Source organism: Carettochelys insculpta, chromosome 9 (assembly GCF_033958435.1).
Source record: "Carettochelys insculpta isolate YL-2023 chromosome 9, ASM3395843v1, whole genome shotgun sequence".
Lineage (NCBI taxonomy): Eukaryota > Metazoa > Chordata > Testudines > Carettochelyidae > Carettochelys > Carettochelys insculpta.
The window spans coordinates 63,863,276-63,881,079 of record NC_134145.1 but is presented as its reverse complement, the minus strand read 5'-3'; the positions used below and the strand labels follow the sequence as shown (position 1 = coordinate 63,881,079).

At 49.8% G+C, this 17,804-nt stretch overlaps 1 protein-coding gene and 1 long non-coding RNA gene across 3 annotated transcripts in view; one reads left to right on the top strand and one right to left on the bottom strand.

The window, feature by feature from the left end:
• Nucleotides 1–17,804, bottom strand: part of LOC142018046 (uncharacterized) — a 118,806-nt gene that overhangs the window by 72,836 nt on the left and 28,166 nt on the right. The gene's annotated exons all lie outside the window — the stretch shown is intronic.
• Nucleotides 3,583–16,792, top strand: TNFSF18 (TNF superfamily member 18). Of its 2 annotated transcripts, XR_012646575.1 has the most exons (4): nt 3,583–3,783; nt 10,882–10,912; nt 12,594–14,376; nt 15,492–16,792. XR_012646575.1 is itself a non-coding variant. In XM_075002811.1 (3 exons), the coding sequence occupies exons 1-3, from the start codon at nt 3,625–3,627 to the stop codon at nt 12,944–12,946; spliced, it is 543 nt and encodes a 180-aa protein (XP_074858912.1). In that variant the 5' UTR covers nt 3,583–3,624; the 3' UTR covers nt 12,947–16,792. The 2 variants fall into 2 exon arrangements, 1 of the variants encoding a protein (XP_074858912.1); XM_075002811.1 differs by having other exon boundaries at nt 12,594–16,792.

The window sequence follows — 17,804 nt, the reverse complement described above, 5'->3', positions numbered from 1 at the left end:
TCTTTTGGGCTGTTCCAGGAGCACCAATAATTGCTGTCATTAATGAGTTTAAAACTATACACAGAGACATATACTTATTTCCCACTTCACATAGACTAATGATACATGTACAAAAATATAATATACAGATTCAGCAGGTTATAACAGTGAAAATTATAGGCTACAAGACGCATTTTGTCCAAAGCCTCTCTGAGTTACACCTGTCCATATTCATAACCTACTTGCTACAAAGCATAGGGGAGGGGGTTTACTGTCACACTGGCAGTCCCTAACTTTTGAGTACCTGACCTGACTTTGTAATATTAAATACCCTTCTTTTGACACTGGGGAAAACCTTGCCCAGGATTGTCCGCAGTGGAGAGTGGTAATCTGTGAGGGAGAGGCTCAATTTGAGGGGCCCCACCGCAGCGCAGATGGGGAGAGGTGGAGGAGATGAAAAGAGTGACAAAAACTGCCCCACACCCCTCCAACAGCTGCCAACACCTGCCTCCTCTGTGATAGGAGCTTTGGCTCCAGAATCAGGCTGGTCAGCCATCAACGGACTCATGAATCAGAGGGTGACATGAAGATGTCCTACTTGTTAGCGAATGACCGCCAAGAAGAAGACTGCACTTTACACCTGGTGTTTCAACAGCCAGCCCCTGAGCATAATTCATCACACACTAAATCTGCTCGCAAGTTGCAAATATTTATTCCTTCTTATTAGTTGTTCAACTGTGTTGTGATGATAAAATCCACTAAGAAGTCCATTGGCTTTGTGGCTGGTTCTGCATCTGATTTCACGAGAACTGTGAGTTGCTTTGCTTTAAACTGAGGATTGTCTGGTTCTTTCTTTCTTTCTTTCTGTGAATTGCCTATGAAGGTTGAAAAAGTGGTGAACTTAACAGTGTAGAGACAGAACAGAAGGGGCTGATCTGGCACCTAGCAGGGTGAGGTGTTGTTAGCAGGATATTTCAGCTGGCATGCTGGAACCCAAAGGACCAATGGGTGATCCCATTTTAAGAAAACAGCATTATCACCCTGAGGAATTTTATTTTCCCAGCATAGCTCCAGGCAGGACTGGTACCGTGGCGAGGATTTGCCCCGTGGCACATAATTAGGCTTTGTGAGCTTGGGATCCCTATGCTGGGGTAGGCGAGGACAGGATCAGTCTGGGAAAGCAGTGACCTTCTCCTCTGCTGGGGTGGACAGTCTGCAACTCTCAGCAGTGCAACTTAAATGATGTGCTGTTGGTTAAAGAAAGTGGGGGAACAGACATTCGTAAAGCCAGCCGGTTTGTGCCTTCTCTCACCTAACCAAAGTCACAGGGTGTGGCCCTCGCCTGCTAGTAAAAGTTTATGTTGGAAAGGGTAAAGGTTGCTTGTGCTGCTGTTTCATACAGGCAGCAATAGCCTTCATTCATAACTGCGTTACCCTCTCCCGTCTCTCAGCAGAAACTGCCCTAAGTGTGACGGGCCACCTCTTCTCTCCTGCCCTCAGCCATTGGCCTCTCTCCTATCATCTCCACCCAGTTTACTTTCCATCCGCAAAGATTTAACTTTCCAGGAAAAGGACTTGAGCAGCCTCCAGTCCATTCTACCTGCAAATTTGAGGTTATCAATGCCTGCTAATTAAGAAGGATATCCCAGGAGGAGGGGCTCTTATAGTAAAATACACTTACATTTACTCTGCCTGTTACCTGTTCATGATGGGAATCAGGTCGCAATTATCTGGAAGCCTCTTTTACCTATGGAAATATTATGCAACAGGTGGAGATTCTGTGCTGTTTCAGAGTAATTTCTTTAGAGCTCCTTATCTCAGTAGAAGGCTTGTGCTTTTAAACATTGACAGGACATTTCCAGAAGATATCTTCTCCAAGCTGAGTGGTGTTTGAAAGCTATATCTGCATCTTTGTGGCTGCGACTCATTTCTAGTGAGTGCACATGACATCTGCCGACGCTATACAAACATAAAATAGAAAGTAGACTCTTCTAACGAGTCTATCAAGTAAACAGTCTAACATTCCACATGATTTAAGGTTGGTTTTGGCACAAATACAACCCTCTCTGGCAATGCAAAGGGACCCCTTGGGATGAACGTACTGTCAATTACATTTACGCTTATTTTCAGGCTGATTTATGCTGTGAAAGTGGTGGTAAGGAGACTTAGGGTAAATGAGAATTAGACACACGAAGTGTGTTTTAATGCAGAATCCTTGACTATTTCTGTGTTTTGTACTACTTTGTAAATGGGTATAACCTTCCATGAATCTCCAGATTGATGAAAACCAGAGCAATTTGCTGTAGTCTGTGTTATGGAGCTGTTGTTTCTGAATGGACTATTACAGCATATAGGCAGAATTGCATAAATTGACACCTAAAGGTATGAATAAAATTTGCATGCATGCCTAATTACACTAGCAAAAGTGGTGCGATGGAGCTGGATAAGATTATTTAAATAGTTTTTATTGTCAAAAATGGCTTCTTCAAGTAAAACAAAGTCTCAATTCTTTTCCATCTCTTAAATCAAGGGTTTACTAACCAGAGTCTACCATAAGTAAACCAGAATATTTACTAATGGTTGAGATTTTAAAATTTATTTTCAATTTGTGCATTTCACTTTTCCTTTTTTTCCCCTTTCACATTTCACTTTTCCTTGTTTTTCCCCTGTCATTTCTTCCCCATCTCATTTATTGTTTTTCTTTCTAAAAAGGGCTAAAATGATATTTTTTCTCCCATTTTCAAAAAACAAAAATGTAGATTTTTTTAACTTTTGTTGTTCTTCTGACATTCAAATATTCAGAAATGGGGGCAAATGGAAATGCATTTGAAAAATAAATTGATCAATTTCAAGCCCTTGAAAGCAATTTGCAATTCTCAAATTGGTGCAATGGAGCTGTTTGAAATTAAACTGCATTCGTCTTCTTTATCCTTCCCAGTGTGCAAAGCAGGGAACTCCATGCACAAGTCCCTGTTTGCAAGTGAAAATAAGGTGTTGGAGGCTCCAACAGGGCATTGTCTAACTTTTCGGGTCAGTTTTGGAAATGTGGCTCAGGTTCTGTCACTGATTTGAAATTTGTACTAGTTCCATGCTTGCTGTGCAAATTGTAAATTTCAGAGCATTGGAAAGCTGCCTTATGCCACTGTCAATCTGTTTTTAGCACTGGAACTGAGAAATCATTTGAATCCAGCTACCAAAACACACTCTTACAGAAAACAATCCTTGTGGCAAGAAAAACACCTATTGAGAACGCTGGACTTGTGCATTTCATACCTGGCCTTTGCTCTGGTTCTTTCCAAGAGTTTTGTGAACCTCCCTCCTGGTCTGAAAACACTGGGGGGATTTCACATCTGTTTGCCAGCTGAGTTTCATTTCAGAGCCGCCTTCGCATTTTGGGCCTGTGGCCAAATGAAAGTTCCTCTCTACATCAGTTTCATGAGGAAATGCTGATTGCTTTCTGCAGGGAGACAGTGATGATGAAACACACGTCTAAGCTCCTCCTCCTCCCATTTTAGTTGAAGTATATAAATCCCATTCAGGGCTGCTCATTCTTGGTGTCACTAACTGAGGATTTTTTTAAATGTTACTGCTGCTGCTGTTTGCTTTTGAGTGGTCTCCCCTCTGGCAGCTTGACAGATAAGTAAGATGGAAACATCAAATTTCCTGGAGAATGGGAACATTCCCAGGGAAGCAAATAACTCAGGAGGCATTTGGATCAACGTTTGCACTTTGGCAGCTCTGGTTCTTCTAACCCTGGTTGTGGTTCCACTTTTGGTAATTTGCTTTCTGGGCCTTCGGAACCAGGTAAGGAAAGCGCAAAAATACCGGAGAGTAAAATGCAGAGTATATTAACATTAATTCTTTTTATTATGCTTGATACAGAAATAGATCTTTGCCATCGGTTCTTTGTTGGCACCAGCACTTTGACCAGACTCGCACCTGCTCATTCACTTTTGCTGGGAAATTTTCATTTGTTCCACTTCCATTCAAAAACGATAATGTCAGTTTTTCTTCTCCTCTCCCCTCTCCTACTATGCTCGCCTTTGTTGTGCATGATCATGACAACAAGTTATCTGGCTGTTAAAGGCTAGACTTGGTGTCCATTGGTACCTCCAACCGTGTGAGGCCTGATCGTGTCACACACCAACACCTTCCACTCTCGACAGAAGTCACAGATTTTCAATTACATTGGACTAGTTCCCCGGTGGTGTGGTTGCACTCACATGGACACAGAGTGTATTCAACCCCTTGCAGAACATGCTCAGCATTTCCTAAAACTGCTTCTTTAAACCACCCTGCTATTTTGGCCCCATCTCGGTCACTGCATGGGTTACACAAGAGCCCATCAGTCTGGTGTTTCCCACCTTTTCCAGGCTTGGCTTTTACCCTCACTCACGTGTATGTAACGTAGCTGTCTCCTGAGCATCGAATGACTCAGGGGACTTATGCCAACTGTCTGCCAATAGCCAAAGTGTTCAAACCCTAGGGAGAGGGGGGGATTTTTTCAGGCAGGACAAGAGGGTGTGGGGCTTGCAGCCAGGAGGAAAAGAAGGGTGCTGAGCTAAGGAACAGGTGTTGTCTCTGGCCCAGTGGAATGGCCACGCGATGTGCCGCTCGGAACATCTGCAGCCAGGCTGGAGAAAGCAGTGGTCCTGCTTTGGTGCTGGGAAGGTCAAGCAGGTGCAAGGAAGGCTGACTCCACCGAAGTCAGAGGAGTCACACCTGCTTACGTCAGGACTCCTCAGCCTCTAGCGCCTCTGGAAAGCAGCCTGGGGCTGTGTCTACACTAGCGAGCTCTTGCAAAAGAACCCGCGAAGAGGCAACGTGCAAAAGCAGTCTTTCGAAAGTAAGCGTGGCGCGCCGTTGGAGAGCACTCTCGTGCTCCCGTTTCGGGAAGAGCGCCCCCTTTCGAAAGTAAGCGTGGCGCGCCGTTGGAAGCACTCTCGTGCTCCCGTTTCGGGAAGAGCGCCCCCTTTCGAAAGTAAGCGTGGCGCGCCGTTGGAAGCACTCTCGTGCTCCCGTTTCGGGAAGAGCGCCCCCTTTCGAAAGTAAGCGTGGCGCGCCGTTGGAGAGCACTCTCGTGCTCCCGTTTCGGGAAGAGCGCCCCCTTTCGAAAGTAAGCGTGGCGCGCCGTTGGAAGCACTCTCGTGCTCCCGTTTCGGGAAGAGCGCCCCCTTTCGAAAGTAAGCGTGGCGCGCCGTTGGAGAGCACTCTCGTGCTCCCGTTTCGGGAAGAGCGCCCCCTTTCGAAAGTAAGCGTGGCGCGCCGTTGGAAGCACTCTCGTGCTCCCGTTTCGGGAAGAGCGCCCCCTTTCGAAAGTAAGCGTGGCGCGCCGTTGGAGAGCACTCTCGTGCTCCCGTTTCGGGAAGAGCGCCCCCTTTCGAAAGTAAGCGTGGCGCGCCGTTGGAAGCACTCTCGTGCTCCCGTTTCGGGAAGAGCGCCCCCTTTCGAAAGTAAGCGTGGCGCGCCGTTGGAAGCACTCTCGTGCTCCCGTTTCGGGAAGAGCGCCCCCTTTCGAAAGTAAGCGTGGCGCGCCGTTGGAGAGCACTCTCGTGCTCCCGTTTCGGGAAGAGCGCCCCCTTTCGAAAGTAAGCGTGGCGCGCCGTTGGAGAGCACTCTCGTGCTCCCGTTTCGGGAAGAGCGCCCCCTTTCGAAAGTAAGCGTGGCGCGCCGTTGGAAGCACTCTCGTGCTCCCGTTTCGGGAAGAGCGCCCCCTTTCGAAAGTAAGCGTGGCGCGCCGTTGGAAGCACTCTCGTGCTCCCGTTTCGGGAAGAGCGCCCCCTTTCGAAAGTAAGCGTGGCGCGCCGTTGGAGAGCACTCTCGTGCTCCCGTTTCGGGAAGAGCGCCCCCTTTCGAAAGTAAGCGTGGCGCGCCGTTGGAAGCACTCTCGTGCTCCCGTTTCGGGAAGAGGGCCCCTTTCGAAAGTAAGCGTGGCGCACCGTTGGAGAGCACTCTCGTGCTCCCGTTTCGGGAAGAGCGCCCCCTTTCGAAAGTAAGCGTGGCGCGCCGTTGGAAGCACTCTCGTGCTCCCGTTTCGGGAAGAGCGCCCCCTTTCGAAAGTAAGCGTGGCGCGCCGTTGGGGAGCACTCTCGTGCTCCCGTTTCGGGAAGAGCGCCCCCTTTCGAAAGTAAGCGTGGCGCGCCGTTGGAAGCACTCTCGTGCTCCCGTTTCGGGAAGAGCGCCCCCTTTCGAAAGTAAGCGTGGCGCGCCGTTGGAGAGCACTCTCGTGCTCCCGTTTCGGGAAGAGCGCCCCCTTTCGAAAGTAAGCGTGGCGCGCCGTTGGAAGCACTCTCGTGCTCCCGTTTCGGGAAGAGTGCCCCCTTTCGAAAGTAAGCGTGGCGCGCCGTTGGAGAGCACTCTCGTGCTCCCGTTTCGGGAAGAGCGCCCCCTTTCGAAAGTAAGCGTGGCGCGCCGTTGGAAGCACTCTCGTGCTCCCGTTTCGGGAAGAGCGCCCCCTTTCGAAAGTAAGCGTGGCGCGCCGTTGGAAGCACTCTCGTGCTCCCGTTTCGGGAAGAGCGCCCCCTTTCGAAAGTAAGCGTGGCGCGCCGTTGGAAGCACTCTCGTGCTCCCGTTTCGGGAAGAGCGCCCCCTTTCGAAAGTAAGCGTGGCGCGCCGTTGGAAGCACTCTCGTGCTCCCGTTTCGGGAAGAGCGCCCCCTTTCGAAAGTAAGCGTGGCGCGCCGTTGGAAGCACTCTCGTGCTCCCGTTTCGGGAAGAGCGCCCCCTTTCGAAAGTAAGCGTGGCGCGCCGTTGGAGAGCACTCTCGTGCTCCCGTTTCGGGAAGAGCGCCCCCTTTCGAAAGTAAGCATGGCGCACCGTTGGAAGCACTCTCGTGCTCCCGTTTCGGGAAGAGCGCCCCCTTTCGAAAGAAAGCGCGTGCAGACGTTCCTCGGGAAAGAGCAGTCCTCATGGCACCTGGTTTTTCGATCCCTGGCCTGTTTTTTCAAAAGAGCAGGGGCTGCATGGCCGCTCTCTTTGGAAAGAGCAGGTTGCTCCTTCGATCTTCTCCTTTGTGTGTGGACACACTCGTTCAAAGGAATTTCTTTCAGAAGTGACCGTTGGGAAGGGCTTCTTTCGAAAAAGCTCTGTAGTGTAGACGTAGCCTGGGAGGCAAAGGCCACCTGTCCCTGCACAGCCCGTGGATACGTGGGATTTTGCTCTCCAATTCCCGAAAGGTCCCATCTCCCTCTTGGAGAATCCAAACCCTTGCTCAGGATGTTGGGCTTCCAGCAACCATCTGGGCTGGAGCCTGTCTTCGGCTATAGCCCCAAGGATGGGGGAAGAAGTTCTCAGGGTTAAATAACTCCAGGAAAGAGGATGATTGTGGCTGGTGGTGGTATCATGAGGCACATTAGGGGACTGATCCTCTCCAGTGCTGACCACTCCTACACCATGCCGACCACCCTCAAATCCCTTGGGGCCAGAGGGTGCCCAAGCTGCCACAACAGAGTTGTAAAGCAATTAGGATAAAATTCTTCTGGGTGCAACTTTTTTTTTTTCACTTTACAGTCAAGTTCTCCCACCTCCCCCTTCCCGCCTGTCTCTTTTGCAGCCCTCAGATAGGAGCCCCATGACTGCAAAACTGCGTGCCGCTAGATACACTTGCTACGAGCTCAGCAATGCACAGCCCATCCCGTAAGAGTTCCATCTCCTGTCCCTTCTCTTTCGTGCTGCAGACAGAGCATTGGCTGAATAAACCACAGCTTTTCTTTCCAGAATAGCGAGAGATGGGAAGGCCAGCTAACTGAACCCCTGCACCTGCAAGGCCAGCACGAGCTTGCGAGTTTGGTATTTGACACTGAGGCTGCTTCTACACGTGCACGCTACTTCGAAGTAGCGGCAGTAACTTCGAAATAGCGCCCGTCACGTCTACACGTGTTGGGCGCTATTTCGAAGTTGAAATCGACGTTAGGCGGCGAGACGTCGAAGTCGCTAACCCCATGAGGAGATAGGAATAGCGCCCTACTTCGACGTTCAACATCGAAGTAGGGACGTGTAGACGATCCGCGTCCCGCAACATCGAAATAGCGGGGTCCTCCATGGCGGCCATCAGCTGGGGGGTTGAGAGATACTCTCTCTCCAGCCCTTGCGGGGCTCTGTGGTCACCGTGGGCAGCAGCCCTTAGCCCAGGGCTTCTGGCTGCTGCTGCTGCAGCTGGGGGTCCGTGCTGCATATACAGGGTCTGCAACTAGTTGTTGGCTCTGTGTATCTTGCACTGTTTAATGAAAGTGTGTCTGGGAGGGGCCCTTTAAGGGAGCGACTTGCTGTTGAGTCCGCCCCGTGACCCTGTCTGCAGCTGTGCCTGGCTCCCTTATTTCGATGTGTGCTACTTTGGCGTGTAGACGTTCCCTCGCTGTGCCTATTTCGATGTTGGGCTGAGCAACGTCGAAGTTGAACATCGACGTTGCCAGCCCTGGAGGACGTGTAGACGTTATTCATCGAAATAGCCTATTTCGATGTCGCAACATCGAAATAAGCTATTTCGAAGTTGGGTGCACGTGTAGACGTAGCCTGAGTGACCAGAGGTACCAAGTTGTCCCATAGGGCTCGACTGTGAGCCCTCGTCTCACAAGAGTCATGCCCCAAAAGGCAATGTGAGCAAAGGGCCTGCAGACGGGGCCTTGATGGAGCAGCTGGGGGTACTCCTGTGGCCAACGCTGACGTGAGCTTCAGGAATAAAACACCCTTCTTGCTCCCTGAGGGCAGAGTGCTCAAAATGGAGACAGTGGAGGCAAGAGGAGGGTGTCATAGGCCTGCTGATGATATCGCTGTGACTTCCGAGGATGGCGGCCTGGTGCCCTGCCTCGGAGGTGAAGCGCAGGCCAGTCCCATGCCTCACACTCCTTGGAGACGGTTGCAAGTCACAACAGGGACCGTGGGTCCCTCCAGCAGGAATGGCTGCAGATAGCCGAGGGACGCCTGCACTACCGGCAAGCACTCCAGGGAGCAGAGCCATGTCCAAAGCGGCGTGGGGCTGAGGAGGGGAGCTTCCTGAGCAAGTTCCCAGCAGCTTGGGCAAACAGACCAGGTGCCAGGCCTGGGCTGGTCTGGGCTGCCGTGTGCGCCTTGCAGCACTGTCAGTGCCCAGTGCTTCTCCTGACCTGCAGCCTGAAAGAGCACTGAGACGGGACTGGCCTGAGAACCTCGGAAGAGTGGAAGAGAAGTATTGTGCTGGCTGTGGGACCTGTGGCAGGAGCCGTGGGTTAAAACTAAGATACTCGTGAGGCAGGTACTTGTCCCCTAGACATCAGTGTAAAATCCTGCATGCTTCCACGGGGAGCAAAGTCAGGCAGAACTTCCACAGCATCTACCATAAACAACTGTAGTCCTTTGGGCCTAGAGAGATGGGACCAAAATCTAGGTCAATGCACAAATGCAGGGACCTCTGAAGTTAATGAAGTCCCATTAAAAATGTGTAGACCATACGGCGCAGTGGCTGCCTTTCCTAATCATATGCATACTTAACTCCTAACACAAAGGGGTCCTGGGCAGGGGCTCAGGGTGTGACACCAGCAATAACAGACAATATTAAAGGGAGCTGTTGGCTGTTTCCATATGGAAGAGGCCAATAAAAGGAACGGACACTTGCACAATTAAGGAGGGAGGTGACTGGTACTCCCAGTGGGTCCTAATGTTTGTGGTTTGTTTTCATATTTGGTATGAAAGCCCATGAAAATGTGTACAGAAGAATCATAATAGCTTAAAATAGTCTCAATATTTTACATTATCTAACTTAAGAGATTTTCAATAATAATGGAAGATTACTGTTCACACTGGTAAGTAAGAGAGTTATTTCCCAGTTTTTAGGAATGAGCAATTGAATTCTTTCTGCTCCATACAGTTCTCATCTGGTAGCTGCTAGGCTGCAAATCACTCAGATTATTCCTTTTCTCCTACACATTTCATAGGCATCAGACAGTTGTCTGGTGTCCACAGGACAGGCAGAACACTGCCAAGGAATGGATGTACCCAGACAATTTCAGTCAACTGAAGCCTGGCCCCTAGTCAGGCAGTGCAAAAGTTGAGTCATGCTCAGACAGACTGTTTTGCTGTTCTCCAGGTTTCAGATTTCATTTAAAACAGTTACTTTCTGGCCGTTATAGCTAAGAAAAAAAACCTTCAAAAGCTTAGAAGAGTATCACCGATATAATGTCTCCCTAAATTTCCAGACAGCCTGAAATGATAGCAGTGAATGGCAGCGCTCCACAGGGACTAACTCAGAGCTCAGTAGTGACACTTTGACATCATTGCTGGTTCTTTCACTGCTCTTGGAAAAGTCACATTCTACTGCAGTTTTGTAAATTAACTTATCAAACATTTCTTCCCTGTTTGTCAGTCCTTAAAACCATGACATAAGTAAATGGTTTAAAATACCATTTGATTTAATTTAATAAAAAGCGGCAAAGCTGCATGAAAAAGTGGAGTAACGAAGATCTGGGTGGCTGAAATCAAGAATCTCTGCCTCTAAAAGGTACAAGCTTCCGCACCCCAGAGCAGTAACCGATTCAATACCCCTATACGTGGCTTACCCACTAGAGGGTGACAAAGATACGCAGAACGTAACCAGGCGCTGCAGGTACACGGCACAAATCTCTGCTGTGTGATATCTGGCGGAATCCCTTGTCGTTTAGAATCTTGTTCTGAGACCCACCACCACCGCCACCGCCACTGACATTCCAAATGACAGCAGTCTTGGGGAGAGAGGCCATGTGGGGTAAGCAACTGTTTTCAGCAAAGGCGAGAGCGAACTGGAAGGGGCCCAGTAGAAACCTGTCTCCTCTGATAACAGAGATTTCTGCTGCCTGGGACCTGTCCCAAGCATGTGCTGACCATTAACTGATAGACGTGAAAGTCACCAGCCACAACATGCAACTTTCTGATTGAACTTTGCTTCTCTCCGCAGTCTCCGGAGATCTGCTGGGCTCACGCAACCGGTAGGTATCAAGACGCTGGAATGGTTTTCTGATTTTTACCATTCGCGCTGTCTGCTGAGGGCAATTGGAAGACAACAATGTTCTTGGCAGATAAGTATTTCTGCCCTACATATGAATGTCCATAAATAATGAAACCAGAGAAACACAACGCCCTGGTAATCTGGTGGCAATTTTAGGCAAGCGAGCAGCAGTGGCCTCTCAGTTCTGTTCCCAGTACTATCTGATAATCACTTCTTTTATAGTGCAGCTCAGCTCTGAAAGAGGACTGAACAACAGCCGCCTGGGGTTCCAAAAGCATTACCTCCCAGTGACCACAGATCAAATTCTCAAATGTCGCTCACTAAAAAAGGGCGAGGTGTGTCCTAGCTGTGACACCTGTAATCTCAGCCTGGGATCTGAAAATCCAGCTGGCATCTGTTTTTTGGCCTAACAGAGCACTGAGATGAAAGATGTCATGTATGAAATGCACGTCTATGAGCTAGACCTGACTGTAGCTTGTCAGTTCCTTACTGACTTAAGCTAAATGGAGATATAGCTATATCTATCTCATAGGATTGGAAGGGACCTTGAGACGCCATCAAGTCCAGCCCTCTGCCCTCACAGCAGGACCTATCACCATCTCCCACAGATTTCTTTTAATCTATTTGCCCCAGATCCCTAAATGCCCCCCCTGAAGGGCTGAACTTACAACTCTGTCTGTAGCTGGCCAATGGGGTATAAAACTAACGCGAGAAAGTACCAGGTTAGTGTCTAAACAGATTTCATTCAATCAATGGAACTTTTCTGCCTTGACAAACTCTTGGTTAACAATTCCGTGGATGACATACGGGTGTCTGGGTAGACCCCAGCAGGGTGCCTGTGAACAGCTGGCTCTGGGGCAGTCCCAGGAGTGCGTAGCAGCTAAATGCGATGTCATTGGCACAGAAAGCAACATGACTCTGGAAACGAGCACAGGCATCGGTGTGTGTGGGTAAGGAAACACACTACACACTAACATTTCAGAGTGACAAGCTGACTGGTTGGGCTGGCTGGGTTCATGTCTGCTCTTTAAAGGGACTGACACAGGAAGCTGCTCTCCCCACCGCAGCCGGTGAGGAGCAGTTGGGTGTTGCAAAGCCCCTGCTTATCTTTTAGAAGCAGGAAGAGCTGGGGTTCCCGCTGTTCCACGGTACCTTAGCCCCTGCTTGACTCCAGCAGGCTGTGCTGATTTGGACTGGCCAAGGACCTACCTGCCCTGTGGTCAGCAAGCAGATACTCCTCTGCTGCTGACTGGAGATGGACTCAGACCAAGACCCTGGGCCTTACGCACCCCACTCCCGTAATGGGTGTCAGAAGCGGGGTCTGGATTGAATAGGTGAACCCTGTTGACGAGTTAACAGAACCCCAGCTTCAGACAGCCCAGAACTCAGAGTTGTTGAGTGTGGGCCCTGCTCTGAACTTCGTGGTTCAGATACTTTCGTGGTGAAGAACTTAAAGGAAAGGCACATGTACATATCTTCCCATACCCCACAGCCCTTAAGTCAGAAAGATATGGAGAAGGTAAGAACCAGAGACGAATTAATAGAGACCGTTTACAAAATGACAAGGGAAATCTAGAGCATGGGCTAGAGTCTGAAATACGACTAACCGCCTCGTGTGCTTTTCTCTGTGTTTGCCTCCTTGTTTGGTTTCTATGGGGAAGAGCCTGTGGGAAGTCCCATCAGCTGGAAGTGGAACTTGACAAACTGCAGTAACTTTGTGAAGAATATCTCTGCGCATGAGCTGGAGGTCCTGCAGAGTGGCATGTACTTCATCTACGCTCAGGTGACCCGCAAAAATAAAACACGAGATTATTTTACCATGGTTCTGTACCAGGATGGTGTCATTCTCCTCAACCAGGTCACTGGGACCAATGCAGAGGAGGACACTGCCTCTGTAAATTGCGGGAGACCTTATTTCCTGAGCAAGGGGGCGAAGCTGTCCTGTCGCATCAACAATGGTCTAGGACACATCCAGACAGACAATCAGACCTACTGGGGGCTGTACAAATTGTAAGAGAGCTCCACGCAGAATCAGCTCCTCCCGCCAGGCATGGAACACGAGGGACCTCGCCCTTGAGTCGGAAATGTTTGCAATTCCTCTCCGTCAAACTCAGGACAATGGTGCTTTGGGTTTCCTCCTTTTCCGGTTCAAATTGATTCTGGGTGTGCGCGCTCAGCGGGACCTGACTGCGTGATGCTGTTACTGGCCTCGGCTTTGTCACACGCCGTGGAAGGGAGGTGCTTCCAGAACAAAGACGTGGCATGTCTTGAGGTGTTAGCAGCGTGAGCTCTGAATGATTAGCATTTGGCCATTTTGTAAGGTGCCTGGGGGAAGCACGGGGAGGAGAGATGCTGTCAATGTATATATTGTACATAACCTGGACTAAAAATGGCTTGTCTGGGACTGAGGGAACAACACATTTAAAGGCAAGCGGGAGAGAGGGACAATTCCTAGCTGCCATCCAGGGCTTCTGTGGAGCACCCTCTCCTTTCTGGCCCCTGCTCTCCTCAGTTATGTGCCGAACCTTAACGAGGAAGACCAGAAATGCCCCAGTTCCCCCTCCGTGTGAGCCCTGCCCCAGCATCCTCGGGGCTTCAGACCGTTTAGGAGTTTTGCATTCAGAATTACAGCAAACGAGAGTGTCTCTTTGAAGCACTGCATCCGATGCTGGAGTGCTGAAGGTGACACGCTGCGCCACGGAGTTCCATCAGCCCTGGCCATTTTCTATCCCATGGTGCTGTAACATGGACCTGAACAGGGCCGAGAAAGTCACTGGCTTGGAGGGGGGGCCAGGCTGCAAATTCTCTTAAATTCTGTGTTTGCATCATGTGACAGAACCAGATGAAACATTTTCTACATGCAGCTGAGAAATGAGGGGCTTGAGCCAACGCTCAGAACAGCACAAGCTGCCTCAAAGCTGGGCTAGAGAATTAGGGGATTGCCCTGGGAGGTCTAATTGCATTTCTGGTGGCTGCAGTCCTCCTGCCTTCAGTCCTGTCCACACTAACACACTTCGTAGCCATAATGTAATGACAGAGGAAGCTGTTGGGTGGATGGGCATGGGCAGTTTTTACCATCAACGCTGCAGAACGACATAGAAGTAGCTGCAACAACATTTAGCTTCATTCACGAGGATCGCAGCTTTCCTTAAAAAAGAAGTAGGCTTCTAGCCTCATAGCTGCAAAGAAAAGCTGGCAAACATCAAGCAAGCTCATGAGCCATATCTAAAGCACCCTGCATGTATTTCTTTTTTATAGCCAATGATTTCTGGGGCTTGACTCCTATTTCAGTGCACTGTGAATCAGACCAGTGTTATGGAAGCAGCAGCCTCTGCCTTGTGGGTATTGAGAATGGAGTCAGAACTGCAAGCGGTCATGTGAAGAGTTTGGGAGGCGGTTCCTGGCCAGGCATGCCGGCTAGGAAAATGTGAGATGCTCAAACAGGTGAAAAGAAAACGGTTGGGAACATCCTTCCTCCACAGAGGTGCTTTGTCTCTGTTTCTCAGCTGGATTTTTTTTTCCCCCTAAGAGGGGAATTCGAACTATAAAAAAGAGATAAAACAACCAACTGCCCTTCTTTCTCTCCCCCACTCCCATTGCAGTCTCTGTGCCTGACAAGACAAAGGGAACAAGTTTTAGTCTCGGGTAGTCTTGCAGTCAATAAACTTCTTTCCTGGTTTCATCTAACCCAGGGTGTTTCATTTAAAGAGGCTGGGGACTGCTCTCTAGGATAACAGGCAAGTGTATAGTATTCCCTTTAAGGACTACTGGACTTACTATACTTGGGCTGTCCAGGAGATAGGACAGAAAATAACATGCTTTTCCAGGGAGAAATCCAGGGTGGGAGTGTACTGGGGTTGCACTGCACCTTACCCAGGGTGGCAAGAACCAGAGGATGACTAGCAGGCTGCAGTTACACCAACACATCTGGGATTGACCTGCAGGCTGGTGGTGGCTTCTGAGCAGTCCAGGTTGTAGGGTACATCATCAAAGCATGGCATGTACCCCCAGGGCACAGGGCAGGGTGACACAGCCCTGTCCCCACAACCAGCTGCTCTGAGCTTTCCCCTGCTACGTCACAGTTTGACTTAGGGCCAGGCCCTGCACTATGGCTTGGGGATGGCCCCCCAGCTTCCAAGAGTTCAGGCCACCAACTCCGAAGATGGAGCCGAAACCCTTCTCCGGGGTGGAGATGAGGTGCTCTGACTGCGTGGGCTGCAGCTTGGGTATTCTGCTGTCTTCAAACACACGTGGGAACAATTACACCAGCTACCAAAAATATCACTAATGGCAAAAACATAAACAGGGCTAATTTAACCTCCAGAGAGTCTTTTCAACTGACGTGGAAATCCTTTCTGGAAGTTTGGGGTGTATTCTGTCCTTTTGATTCCCAGCAGACGATGCCTTGTAGTCTGGTGTTGCCCTTACCCTGGAAGGGTAACAGTTTACAGCTATAACATGATGGTTTATTGACAAAGTGGAATGTGTGGTGATCTACAGCTATTTACCAAAACCCACGAATCAGTCACAGTAAACTCTGTTTTACTTTCTCTTGCAAGACTGCAGAGCAGGTCAGTGTGAAAGTTATTGTATCGCTGAGGTGCAATGTAAGTGGGATCGACATCTTAAGCCATCACTCGAAAATCATGTTCACGTTAAAATGAAACGAAACTTCTTCAGACTACTTTTGGAATGGTTCGTAGGAATTACTACACAGGGGCACCCAGAAGATAAAAACAGGTAATAGAGCATTTTGTTTCTGATAAATTTGATTATTATACATGATTAGCTGAGCACCCACAGTGGACACGTGTTTCTATTGGTGGGGCACATAACAAAATTTATTCCGCCAAGGGGTTGAAAATCTCGGCGGGAACGCTGCACACCACCCACCACAGAACCCAGCACCAGGTGCTGCGAAGGGCTGTCACCAGCCTGCTCTGTAAAGACCATGCAGACTGGGAAGGCTTCACAAACAACCTGGCTTTGTCTCAGCTGCACATAACACTGAGAGGGCAGCTCATTTGCTCCTCAAGGAGTTTGGGACATGCTCAAAGAGCCTGGGTTGTGAATCTGACCTCTGCCCTTCCAGGCTCATCCAACATGAGGTGCCTGTGCATGCGAACTTCCACCCCAGCTGTTCTACGCTAGCCTGGTGCACAGCCACACCTGTTTTCTGTACCGCCAGATCCACACCCATGCTGTCTGTACACACCCGACCTGCTGCCTGTCCACTTCCAGGCACCTACCCTTGCCTGTGACAGGCAAATACCCCTGTTTTCCACACACGCCTGCTGTCTGTGTAGACATACGCACAGATCCCCTACCCCCAAGCTTGCTGGACATGCACAAACTTAGACCTGCTGTTTGCACTCACACTCCCATACCAGTTTTCTGTGCACACAGACACGCACTTGTGTGGACCCACACCCCCGCTGCCGGCGCGCGCACACACAATCACACCTGTGTTCTGTTACGGACATTGCACACCCCTGCACATCAGTGCACATTCTTTCACAGCCGGCACATGTGATTGTAACTCAGGGGTGTTGTGGCGACGCCAGCCCCAGGGCATTAGAAAGACAAGACGGGTGAGGTAATCTCACAGCTAGGAAAGGTTCCACCCTCCACCCCAGGCCCTGCCCCTTCTGCAACCTTCCCTCCTCCCACCCTGCAGCCCAGGCGCACCGGACCCCAGCCCACCAGGGCAGCTGGGGCGCTGAAATGGCACAACATGGCCCTGGCCTTCCCTAGCAGTGGGAGTGCAGGCAGCTTTGGGAAGGCATCAGCTTCCCTTGCGTACACTGCCCACTGCCCATGGCAGGACAAGAGATTTGATACCTAAGTCAAAGTTGTGAAATCTGCCACTTGTACACATGCTTTGCTCCACCTGCAGGCAGGAAGTCCTGCTCCCTGAGTACCTGGACTAGATTCTTCTTTCCTCCTATACCATTTAGTGGCCGACTTTCAATCCTGCATTCCTTGCACGTCCCCGGAGTGCTCATAGAATGCGGCATCTGGCCTGTATTTTGTAGACTTGGAACCCGATGATTTCTACCTTCACTTGCTGGGGGCGTCAGCAGCTGGGGGCAGCCACATGGCCCCTGGCTTCTCCCAGCTGGAGGGCACACAGCTATTTGTGCCATGGTTTCTCCCAGCTGGGGGAACCGGGGGCTGGAGGAGGGGCAGTTCTGATGTGCACTTCACTCACGTTAATACAAGTTAAACACAAATTGAAATCGCACTTCTTGAGGGTTTACGGTATCAGGAGATAGCAGAAAATTATTCTCCTTAACCACTGATGACAGGGCAGAAAGGAATGGGAGTAAACTGGAGCAAGGGAGGTTTAGGCTGGACATTAGGAAAAGCTTCCTAACACTCAGGCTGGTTAAACACTGGAATAAATTGCAGGTGTAGAATCCCCATCACAGGAGATTTTAAAGAGCGGGTTAGACAAACACCTGTGAGGGATTAGCCAGATAATACTTGGTCCTGCCATGAGCGTAGGAGACTAGACTAGATGACCTCTCGAGCTTCCTTCTACTCAGCAATGAAAGTTGCTTCAATTTCTTTCCGGCAGATGTCCAATGCCTCTCTCACTATTTCCTTCCATCTTTCCCTGTCCAGTGAGGAGTGGAATCATTTCTGTAGACTAGCTCCGCACCAGTCCACTATATCATCTACCCAGTCTCTGTGGGGTCTGCCTGTCCTATGCGAACCATCCATTTTGCCGAATACCAGGATCTTGATTTTTTGTTCTTCGTTCATTCTGCAAATATGTCTGAATAGCTGTAACTTGCGTTGTATAAACTTCAGCGGTAAGTTCTCCTTCAGCCGTATCTTCCTGTATAATTCCTCGTTGGTGACATTCT

Excerpts from the sequence above, each read along its gene's own strand:
- TNFSF18 (XM_075002811.1), top strand. The coding sequence starts at position 3,625 with ATGGAAACATCAAATTTCCTGGAGAATGGGAACATTCCCAGGGAAGCA. Across the intron at positions 3,784-10,881 it reads TTCTGGGCCTTCGGAACCAG|TCTCCGGAGATCTGCTGGGC; the intron begins GTAAGGAAAGCG and ends TTCTCTCCGCAG. Across the intron at positions 10,913-12,593 it reads CTGCTGGGCTCACGCAACCG|AGCCTGTGGGAAGTCCCATC; the intron begins GTAGGTATCAAG and ends TCTATGGGGAAG.